This window comes from Alligator sinensis, unplaced genomic scaffold (assembly GCF_000455745.1).
Source record: "Alligator sinensis unplaced genomic scaffold, ASM45574v1 scaffold881_1, whole genome shotgun sequence".
In the NCBI taxonomy this organism is placed as follows: Eukaryota; Metazoa; Chordata; order Crocodylia; family Alligatoridae; genus Alligator; species Alligator sinensis.
The window spans coordinates 1,366,631-1,378,671 of NW_005842346.1; the positions used below are offsets into that span (position 1 = coordinate 1,366,631).

General features: G+C 44.0%; 1 protein-coding gene across 1 annotated transcript in view; it reads right to left on the reverse strand.

The window, feature by feature from the left end:
* C9 (complement C9) overlaps positions 1-12,041 on the reverse strand; it is a 35,818-nt gene that overhangs the window by 12,057 nt on the left and 11,720 nt on the right. The window contains exons 5-6 of the mRNA XM_006028946.3: positions 6,283-6,421; positions 1,174-1,389 (exon numbers count right to left, since the gene is read on the reverse strand). Coding sequence (XP_006029008.1) covers positions 1,174-1,389; positions 6,283-6,421 — 355 coding nt within the window. The remainder of the gene's footprint in view (positions 1-1,173; positions 1,390-6,282; positions 6,422-12,041) is intronic.

Here is a 12,041-nt window from a genome sequence, read left to right on the forward strand (position 1 = left end):
CTGCCTTTTCTTTTCTTGTGTTTCCATACTGCCTCTCTAAAATCCTTTCCTGACAATTTTTCAACATACAGAAATAGTTCAAGCTAGTTTACCAGATAATGGGATCTGTTTTTCTCACCACTAATGTCAGTTGGATTTTGGCCACTAGCTACAACAAGGAACAGGATTAAAACCTTCCTCTTATAAGCTTCTAGTTCCTTGCTGTTCTTAAATGAAGCATGTGGCTCAATTTAACATAAATCATGTAATGGGCACAAATTAGGCCAACATTCCTTCTATGGAAAACAATGCAAATCATGTGAACTGCACATTCTACTTTAGCTTTACTATCAGATATATTTATTACCATGATCATAACTTATGCTGCTGCTATCCCTAACGAGAAAACTCATATCACAACCTAAGCAAAGATCTATGTGTTGTCTCTCTCAAAACTGAAAGATAGGGGCATTTAGAGCCACATACAGGTGTTACATTTTTACCAGGATTGGTGCTCTGCTGGAAAAAATGACAAGTGTACACATATCCATTCAATTTCTCTTGGGGGAAACATGCTCCATCTGGTGTCAACCTGGAAGATCTACCTTACAAGAGAAACTTTCTTGCAGAATGAACCATGGTATGCTCCCCTCCCTGTCTGGCTGGGGAGGTGAATAGCAAGGCAATGCTCTCCATGCTTCCCCAGAACAAGGAGTGCCAGGTAGGTCGGGGACTGGCACAGCAGGGCAAAGCCCTCTACCCACTTCCTGAAATGGGGTCCTTGGTCTGAGAAGTAGGTGGATTTGCCTGGATCCTCCCTTTGCTCTGCTCCCAGCAACCAGGAACAGAGTGAAAGAACAGCTAATCCTTGTTCCCAGGGTCCGACATCCTTGTAATTGCCAACATATTTTCATTCTCATGTGCTGGGAAAGCAGTAAGCATTCTGAACAGCATGGAAGACAAGACTTCCTATATTCCTGTGGCACATTAATCTTTGTTCCAGTGGTGGCAAACGTTTTCAGTGGCAGGCCAGATCAACCTGGTTTGGTTCTGAGGTGAGCTGATGATTCTGACCTACCCCTATTTCTCCCCATCTGCTGCAGTACAGACAAAATCCTACCCAATCACACTGCTTGTCCAGGGCAAGGGTGAAGACCATCCCTGGCTCTGTGGGCTAGATTCTATTGAGCTTACCCTTTCTTGGTCATAATGCAGGATAGAATGAAAACTTTCTTCCGCAGAATATTTGTAGCCACTAGAAAAATTCAAAGCTTCTTTTGTTTTTTCTGTAGGTTTCAATTTCAAAACCATTCCATACTCAAAATATTCTTGTTTTGTTTTGAGAACCTCTTTGAACACCTCTACTCGATCATGGTAGGACTCAGTTGTGAAACTCTTGTCTGCTCTTGTCTTAGAGAGTACAAAAAGACAGAATTATTTTTACAGAAACACAAAAACTTGAAACTTGTCACCATTGGGTACTAATATTGTATGATTTGTTTATTTAAATCTTATTACTAATATTATTAAAAATATTCTATACACAACCGGTGCTGCTGGGAACACAGAAGAGGAATTCATGTGTTTGTATGTCATTTGGATCCAACCTTTAGCAAACAGAATAACATTAAATCCAAAGGCAACAGAAAAAACATGTGTATTGATCAGCATTATCATTCCCCCAAAATATTAATGATGATTGATAAAAATGTTCTATCTATAATTGTTGAGATAGACAATTATCTTTTTCAGTATAATGAAGTTTCTCCTGAAGACTGTGCTCTCCTTGGAATATTTCAGTTTCTCATTGAAAAAATAAATGCCTGAAACTCAGACAGAAGTTACATACAAAACAGTTTAAGTGATCAGAAACTGGTTTAAACCTATAACAGAACAGAAGTTCAGTGTGCAGAAACTGGTTTAAGATAAGCCTGGCTGAATGTAGTATCAGATTTAACTGAAGTCAAGCCGGTTTATGAAACTTCTGTCCCAGACCCCTTCCTGGTTCAAGTGAAATCAGAGTCCCCCAGCATACCAGCATGCTTTGCAGCTCTTACCTGGGCTGTGCTGTCTGCTCCAAAGAGCAGGGCTGGCCCTGCCCCTCTGCTCTTTATCCAGGGCAGGGGCAGTGCCATGGCTAGATGCCAGCCTGGCATGGCCCTCTAAGACAAAGGGGGCAGGGAGCAAGTTTATTCTCCCCTCCCTCCTCTCCCCTCACCCCCCGAAGGACCCCAGCTAGGGTCTGCCTGGCTGGGGCAGAGCAGCCCCTCAGGGCCCCTCTTGTCTTGCCACTCTAGCACCAGGAGCGGGGGCATGGCCAGATGCTGACCAGGCATGGCTCCCAGGGAAGGGGTTTATTCCCCGCTCCCTCATTTCTCCCACCGGGGGACTGCAGCCAGGGTCTGCCAGCCTTGGCCACCGCCTCTGCCACTCACCCCCATGCAGGCTGAGCACTCCCTGACAGGGGCTGCTGTGCCTGGCTGGAGTCCCCAGTGGAACAGGGGAGAGAGGGGGAAGAAACCCCCTCCCCATCACCTTCACCTGGCCACACCCCCTACCCTGCCACTGGAGTGGCAAGGGCAGGGGGACCCTGACAGGCAGCAGCCCCAATCACGGGGTCCTGGGGAGCTCAAGCCTCTTCCTGGTGGGGGAGCTTCTCTGAGGGTAGGAGTGGGGCAGGCATAGCTGCCACAGCCTGCGTGGGGTGATTGGTAGCGGTGGTGGGGCTGGGAGAGGTGGCTACAGGGGTGGCAGGGGCTAAGTGACAGCAGTGCTAGGTGGGTTTGGGGAGCTATGATCACCCCTAAATTCACTTTAGCCCCCATAGTCACCCCTCCCAGTGTTGCTGCCACCACTGCTCATCCTGCACAGGCCGTGGCAGCTCTGTCCGCCCTGCTGCCACCCACAGTGCACCCCCCCACCAGGAAGAGACTTGTGCTCCCTGGGACACCTTGACAGCCCCCCCCCCCCCCCACCCCTTTGCCCCTTCCAGCTGGGGTCGCGGCGTGGGTGGCGCTGGGTGGGCTTATGGCACTGCTGAGGGTGGGTGTAGAGGGGCTTGGCTGGAACAGGCTGCAGGGGCAGGGCCCTTCCCAGTGGGCTGTGGCTCGGGCTGGGACCACTAGAACTGTATGTCCAGTTTGCTCCCAGCTTCCCATACCCAGGCTGGTAGGGCTGTCACCTAACCCCCGTGGTGAGCAAGGTTCTCCCCCTTTCTCCTCCTCCTCCCCTCCCCAGCCACGGGGTGAGGGTGGGGGCATCAACCCTTTGGTGCCAGAGCCAGGGGCAGGGTCTGGCCATGCTCTCCCCCGCCCACCAAAAAGCCTGGCAAGAGCTGCTTCTCTCCTTCCCCTCCAGGCACACCACAGCTGAGGTCCCTGCAGGCTAGGGTGGGGGGTTAAACCCCTCCCTAGTCATACTCAGGCCTGCCAGGGCCTGGCCATGCCCTCCCCCCCCCCCAGCTCAGCACTGACAAAGGGAAAGGAGGGCTCACATTAGCGCCCCATGGATTCTGGCCTGAGCCACTGTAGACATGTGGCCTCATTTTTAGAATCAATAATGAATGTCCATTAACGTGCTTGCCAGTTCAATCTATGCAGGTTAGACTAACCTGCAAAGATTGAATCAGTTTAGGCTCAGGCTTTTTGAATGTCTGTACTTAGCCAAAGTGTTTGATTCCTATTCTGGCTCCAGTGCCCAGCAGGAGTTATATTTTTATCCTCTCATGTGCCAGGCCTTCTTTCTAGGCTGTGTTCCTTATCCTGATTATATCTATTATGGCTCACTGTGGCCAGGGACTTCCATGGTGAAACCACCTACCCTCATCATAAGGGGAGACTTTAGAGCATCACAGGGATATAGGTCCAAATGGAAGCCTAGTCTATAAAGGAAAATCAGAGCATGAGGCAGCCAGAGGGTACAAAGCAACATTTTTTAACTTAAATATTTAGGATTTTGGTAGGAAAAAAAAAATTCAGAATTCATTTATTTTCCTGGACAGTTTTTTCAATTGCACCTTGGCTTTGACTCCTCTACAAAACAAGAAAAAACCCCTGAAGCATGGGCTTCTCAAAATGAAAGGATGAATAATTTTTATCCGTAGTTCATGATTTTTGAGTGCTTCAATGTTTATGTTCAAATATACGTGCTTTAAAGGGGATTTAGTATTAAAGAAAATGCCAAACAGTCTATGAAAAGTAGATTCTTTTAAGTGGCTTCAAGTTGTTCACACATCCACCAGATCACTAGTCACTTGAAACACTTGGCCAAAATTCTCCAAAGTGGAAGGAAGCGCTTGGATTTTACTCTGACAACATAATGTGGAATTACATATCATGCTTATGGTGAACACATGATTCATGAAATTTAGAAAAATATTGCACCAAGTTTCACACAACTGCATAAGAATTTACCCTTGAGTCACAAATTTGGCAGTTGTTATGATTTTTCTCTTTTTAATTCTCTTTTCCCAGTCTCTGGAAATGGCTTTTAATACATCTAACATTTCATAAAATAAGCATTAGTCAGCAGCAAAAAATAAGTGGATTACTTTATTTCAAGTAGCCAATTTAAAAGATTTTTAGTTTAGTAAGTTAATTCATTTTCACATAGCTCTAATGCGAACGGCAAAGTTTTTCTTATGGTGATACTGTTTATTGTACCAACTATGTAGTTGGGACAGAGTTAGACATGGCATATCTTCATCAGGCCCCTTGCACTGGAAAGCTTGTCTAACTCTATCCCAACTACATAGCAGTCTAATAAAAGATAACACCCCAATAAATCCTTTCCTGCATAATTTATGGACTATGAGTTTTACACTAATACGTGGATCAGCCTGTTAAAAAAATAAAAAGAAACCTGCAATGACTGTTGTTTTCTTTTTGTTTTAGTGGGTGCAAAGTCTCTGTCTGTAGCACCAGGAAAGTAATTTGGATATGTCAACAGTCCCATTATATTTAGGAGATAATTAACAGCAGCTTCCTTCTGGAATGCAGACAGGAGATACTAAGGGGTCTTTAACCTCTGAAATGAAGCAGAATTCTTATTTTGTTTTCTTTGATCATAGGTCTACAGCTTCTTAAAATGTTTTTATTACTAAATAAATATTTAGAGCATGGTAGTGTTTTAGCAAATGATACAATTTTGGCAACAAACTGCTAGAACAAATACCTACCCTCCTGGTAATACTTTGCCAGATTTACTCATTTTGAGGTAGTTCTCTGCTGTTTTAAAATTGTCATAGTTCCACTGAAGTCAATGACAGTTTACAATGGACCTGAGGTAACTTTCCACTGAGTAGTTCAATCTCAGGACACAATCTGCACCATAAATTATATTAATTTGATTTATACAATAACCACACCAATATTGCAACAGAATATAATGCAGGAAAAAGTGTTGGTGGCTCTGGATCTCTTTAGAGAAGGCTGACTTTACATCTGAAGCCTTTGAGAGCAGAGGCACTTGTCTTCTCTTTATTTTTTTCAGTGGTAATAGCAATATGATACTCCAAGGGGAAAGTGGATTCATATCTTATAGCTACTTAGTTATTAAACTGTTTCTTTTGGAATAGTTAGAAGAACAGGCAACTTTTATTATTTTCAAGACTTCCTTATTGAAATGTTCAAAGTTTACCTCTAAGCGATCTTCTGCTTGTGTAGGTGCAGAAAACTTTAAATAAAGATAGTAATTCTCATTAAATCACAGAGGCAAAGATTTCTAAAATCTCTGAAGTTAATGGGACTTTGAAATCCAAATCTTCCATATAAGTTTGAGAATCCTAGCCTGAATCTCTAGAAGTTTTAACTCTTCTAATTATATTGACAGAAAAGATAATTCTGTGGTTAAGGAACCTAAGGGGGACTTAGAAAATTTGGATGCAGTCCCTGATTTTGCTAGAGATTTGTGTGTGTGACCCTGAGAAAGTCATTTACTCTTGCAGTGCCTCAATTCCCCATCCATAAAATAGAGTTAATCATACACCCTTCTTCCCATCTGTTGTCTGTTTCATCTGTTTAGACTGTAAATTTGTGGAAGAAACTTAGGACATACTATTAGGAAACTAAGTGACATACTGTCACTTAGTATGCATAGACATAGCACTGAACTCAATGGGAATTCACCTGGGGTCTCCACGCACTGTTATTAATGCAAACAATAATATAACCTTCTCCCATCTGGATTCTGCCTTGAGCTTGCTACAGAAGACTTGTTACTGCTTAATTTAAAGGAAATGTTCACCTTCCCAAGGGGCTGTCAAAACTCAGTTGAACACATCCTCATTTTTACAGAAAGACTTACATCATAATTAAGTACAGCAACATTCCACGGCTTGCGGTAATATGTCTTAGTATTTCCATCACGCACTCTTTCACAAAGGCCATTAAAATACTCGTTTTCAAATGGGCTGGCCATTGGCTGCATCCCTAGAATATTGATTCTGAAGGGAAAATACAAATATGTTGATTTTTATTTTTTAGAAGATGATGTATGGTTGCTTTTTATTATTATGAACCACGAAAGTCAAATATGTTAAAAATATATGTAGCACAAGAAAACAGTACTAAAATCAGTTGAGATTCAGGAGTCAGAGGACCTGTCTCATTTGCATTGTCTCAAAGGTTCTTTTTAGAAAGGGCTAAGGGGTGGTTTCTGTTGTTGTATCCAATTTAGTGTCATGGTCCACCTCAGAGCAGCTGGATTTCAGGTGGATGGTGTGTTTCACATGATATTTATTTAGTAAGGAATGTCAAGGCTGCTCTAACTATGGAATGGAAACTCTGTTTATAGCATAAATCCAAAGTATAATTATGAGGTGACATAGTTAAATGGCACGAGGGCAACTGGTTTGGCCTCAAGAAAGCCACTTTTTTCCACCTCTCTGGCTGGTTGAAAAGGGCAAAATGCCTCACCTTTCTATGCCTTGCCTTTTCCATCTGTGAAACAGAGACCAAGACACATCCCTGCTAATGTATGGTGGGGGTGGGGTGGGGAGAGTCTATGGATAAAAAGTGTATGCATGAATAAGGGATAGGTATTGAAAGTAAAAGCTGGTAGGACCTATGGACTGAAAACAGCCACAAAATAAACACTTGCTTCTCACAACTAGCCCCTTTTATGGGTTCAAAATAAGGAGACATTTTAAAAAATGTGCTTCTATCCTTCTTGTGTATTAAGAAACAAAATCATGGGAATTAAGAACATTTCATGCATGAATAGGACAGGACCCATTCAACACAGATACACAGTAGGGGTGTGCGAAGCAGGCCCTATCCGATTTGGATTTGGATTCAGCTTGAATCAAGTACAATGATTCAGTTCATTGATTTGGATCACTGTCCCTGATTTGATTCAGCCAAATCCAAATCTGAAGGTTTGACGCTGATTCGGACATTCAGCGATTTGGAGACAGACACAGCTTTAAAAGTTTTTTCTACATACCTTGAGGTACAAGCATGGCTCATGATCGCTGCAATGCTGGGGTGCATGGAGTGTCCCACAGGAGAGTTGGCGGGCCCTCCATATGCTCAACAGAGAACTCGGAAGTGGACTGGAAGTACTTTGGGTCCACTTCCGGGTCTGCCAAGGAGTGCACTGGTGGGTCCCACTGCACCTCCCTGGCTCGGCAATTGGCTGCAGGGGGACCCTGGGTGCCCTCCCCCGACCCAGGAGGCACCAGTCACTGAGCTGGGTGGACGTGGAGGGTGGGGGGAGGGAGGTTCTCCAGCAGACTTGGAAGTGGACCAGAAGTGCTTCTGGGTCTGCTGCCAAGTACACAGGGGAGCCCCCCAGATGCTTCTGTGGGACACTCCATGTGCCCCAGCATCACAGTGTTCACGAGCTCCTGCTACCTAGAGATACGTAGAAAAAACATTTAAAGCTTTCTCTATGTCCGAATCTCCAAATCGACTTGGAGTGTTCCAATTCGATTCAGAGAGATTAAAGGGTCCTTTGATTTGATTTGGATTTGGAGATTTGGCCACCAAATTGGGCCAAATCTCCGCCAAATCAAATCAGGGACCAAAGCTTCGCACAGCCCTAATACACAGCCCATGGTTTCTCTTCCCAAAGAATTAGGTGCTTAGGCATTCTCTCATGAAGAAGAGAGAATGTTAAACACTGGAAAGTTAGCAGATTAATTTTATAGCTTCATAGATCTGGTAAGAATGTGAAAAAAAAATACATAAAACCAGAGATGGTTAGGCCTGTTAGTTTGAAGTCAGACAGAAGGTAGGAAAGAATGGCACCTAGAGACTAACAGGTTTGATGACATCTTAATCGGGTGCTGAAGGAATTGGCCAGTGTCATAGCTCAGCTGTTGGCACAGCTGTTTGAGCACTCATGGTGCTCTGGCCAGGTCCCTGAGGACTGGAAAAGGGCCAGCATGGTGCCCATTTTTAAGAAGGGGAGAAGGGATGAGCTGGGTAACTTCAGGCCAGTCAGTCTTACCACTATCCTTGGGAAAACACTGGAAAAAATCATTAAAGAGCACATTTGTGAAGGCCCAGCAGAGGAAATGATGCTGAAAGGAAACCAGCATGGGTTTGTCACAGGTAGATCCTGCCTGACAAACCTTATAGCCTTTTATGACCAGGTAACACACTGCTTTGACACTGGACCCAAGGCAGATGTCATCTACTTGGACTTTAAGAAGGCCTTTGATACAGTTTTGCATCCTGTTCTCATAAGGAAGCTAGCAGGCTGCGGGGTGGACGCTTACATAGTCAGGTGGGTGGCAAACTGGCTTAGGGACCGCACCCAGAGGCCACACCCACCCGCTCAAGGCAGAGAGCCTTGTGACCAGGTGGATGGGTCATTTTTGACCCTGAAAGAGGTGGGCAGTGGGATCCTGCAGGGGTTGGTTCTTGGACCAGTGTTATTTAATATCTTCATCAGCAATTTGGACGAGAGTGTGGAGAGCACCGTGTCCAAGTTCACAGATGACACCAAGTTATGGGGCAAAGTTCACACACCGGAGGACAGGGAGCAGATACAGGCTGATCTGGACAGGTTGGATCAATGGGCAGAACAAAACAGGATGCAGTTCAACAAAGACAAATGCAAGGTATTCCACCTAGGGAGGAGGAATCCCCAGCACACCTATAGGTTGGGGGATGACCTCCTCAGCAGCTCAGTGGCTGAAAGGGATCTTGGGCTCATAGATGACTCCAAGATGAACATGAGCCAGCAGTGTAACTAAGCCATCAACAAAGCCAATCGCACCTTATCGTGCATTAGCAGATGCATGACCAACAGATCAAGGGAGGTGATGCTCCCTCCCTATGCGGCACTGGTCAGGCTGCAGTTGGAGTACTGCGTCCAGTTCTGGGCACCACACTTCAAGAGGGATGCGGAGAATCTGGAGAGGGTCCAGAGGAGGGCCACTCTCATGATTAGTGGCCTCATCAAAGACCCTATGATGGGAAGCTGGGGGATCGAGATCTCTTCAGCCACCACAAGAGATGTCTGAGGGGAGGCCCTGTAGCAGCCTATAAGTGTATCAAGGGAAGACAACAGAGAGTTGGAGATGCACTATTTACCAGGGCCCCCACTAGGAATAATGGGTACAAACTAGTGGAGAATAGATTCAGGTTAGACATTAGGAAGAATTTTTTCACAGTAAGGGTGGGCAGAATCTGGAACAGGCTGCCACGAAGGTGGTACTAACACCTAACTTGGAGGTCTTTAAGAGGAAGCTAGATAGGCATCTGGATGGGGTCATCTGACCTTGGTCCTTTTCCTGCCTGGGGCAAGGGGTCAGACACGATGATCCTTTGGGGTCCCTTCCAACTCTACAATTTATGAATAATCATGTGGATACATTGGATATTATCTCTAGAGAAATTCCACCAGGACTTTAACAATTTCCGCCCAAACTGTTTCTTGACCCAGCAAATTAATTTCCTTAGATAGCACTGTGAAACTAATGGCCATATCACCACAACATTTACTGGAAACAAAGTGCCTGCTACAGCTACCTCTAGGCCATCAGCATTCATCTGAAGTGCGCTGTTAGATCAGTCATCTACAGCCAAGATTTGTTACAATCTCTAATGGGGTCCTACACCCTTGGGGCTTTACAACACAGTGTTCTACATGTACAATAAACCAGAACCACACAAATCAACAGGGCCAGACTTAGACCTAGCTCTCCCTTGCTGCAATACCAACTCCATGGCAGAATCCTTCTGTTTGGGCACTTGGACACAATGGCTGTCTATACATGTGCTCATTTGTGCGCTAATTAGAATGTGTTGGAGCAGACACAATTAATTTTGTTCTAATTAGAACACTCTAGCATTACTTCACTGTCACGTGTATTAAGCCCCCATGTGTTTTAAGATGACTGAAGGGTGCTTTATCTGAAACTCATCACGTTAACTTCAGATAAAGTGCTTCATGGCCATTTTAAAATGCCCAGGGGCTTAATACATGAAACGGTAAGCCATTTTAATTAGAGTGACTGTCTGCGAACCACTGTAATGAAAATGTGCCTCCCCCATCCCTGAGCATGTGTATAGGCAGCCAATAGGACTAGAAGGAACTAGTCCAGCCCCCTGTTTAGGGCAGAATCATCCCTGACAAAACCATCCCAGCCAAGTGTTTGTCTAACTTGATCTTGAACATTTCCAGGGATAGAGATTCCACAGCTTCTCTAGGTAGCCTGTTCCAATGTTTGACCACTTTCAGAGTCAGAAAGTTCCTCCTAATCTCACACCTAAATTTCTCCTTGTGAAATTTGAAGTCATTGGTCCTAATGCTGTCTCCCACTGCCACAGAAAAAAGGCTATCTCCATCCACTTTATAATGACTAGGTTATTCAAGTATTTAAAAACTTTTATCATATTCCTCTTCTCTGGACTGAATAATCATAGTTCTTTCAGCCTCTTTCATAAGTCATGTTTCCCAGGCCTCTAATTACTTTTGTCACCCTACACTGGACTCTTTTCAGTTTGTCCATAACTTTCTTAAAGGGTGGGTTCACATATTTTGTACAGTACTCCACGTGAAGCCTCACCAGTGCTGAGTAGAGTGTAAAACTCACTTCCCTTGATTTGCAAGATACTCCCATACCTACAACCTAATATGCTGTTAGCTTTTTTTGGTTTGTTTGTTTGGTAACAAAAGCACACAGTTAGCTCGTAATCAACTTATGGTCCATTGTAACCCCTAGATCCTTCTCTGCAGTGCTGCAGGCCAAGGCTAGCCAGTCATTCTGTAATCTGTTCTTGTGCATGCAATTATTTTCTCCCAAGTGCAGGACTTTGCACTTGTCTTTGTTGAACCTCATTTGATTGATTTCAGACCATTTCTCTAGTTTAGCCAGGTCATTCTGAATCCTACTACCCTTCAGAGTGGCTGCAACTCCATCCAACTTGGTGTGATCCACCTTGTTTAGTTCAGCTTTTTCTACTGAACCTACTAATTACATCTCTTAGCAGTGCCCCCTCCCCCTGTCCCTTTCCTTTCTATATAAAAACTTTTCTTCCAGTCCGTTCATAACATCTGACAAAGTATGTTGTTGCCTATGAAAGTTCATGCCTCTGAATAGGTTAGTCTCTAGTGTGTCACCCTGCATATACAATCATTTCTTCCTTCAGGATACTACAGTATAATTTGCCTTTCCATAACTGTCTGTTAGACTACAAACTCCCTAGAGAAAGAGCTACCACTTCCATGCACACTTTTGGCTTTAGCAAATTAGTGTCATTAAACAGAGCTATAATCATTACCATTATAGACCTAAACAAAAATTTCTCATAGGAGTCCTAAATAATGGGTCTTAATATGCCTGGATTTTAAAACAAAGGTAGTAATATCTACCACTAGAAATATGTGGTTCTAGTACATTTCTTTGTACTTCAAAAATATTTTTTCTGTGTGTAACCACAGTCATTTACCTTTTCTGATATATTTCCCAGTGGTCATCATTGATTAACCTGGAAATGCACCATTTCCTGTTAAACACCAGGTGGTGCTGCAATATGCTTCAATTGTTATCTGTTCCAGTTTCTGTGGCTGGCTTCCAATTCTATTTTTGGACCCACTTTAGATCTTTC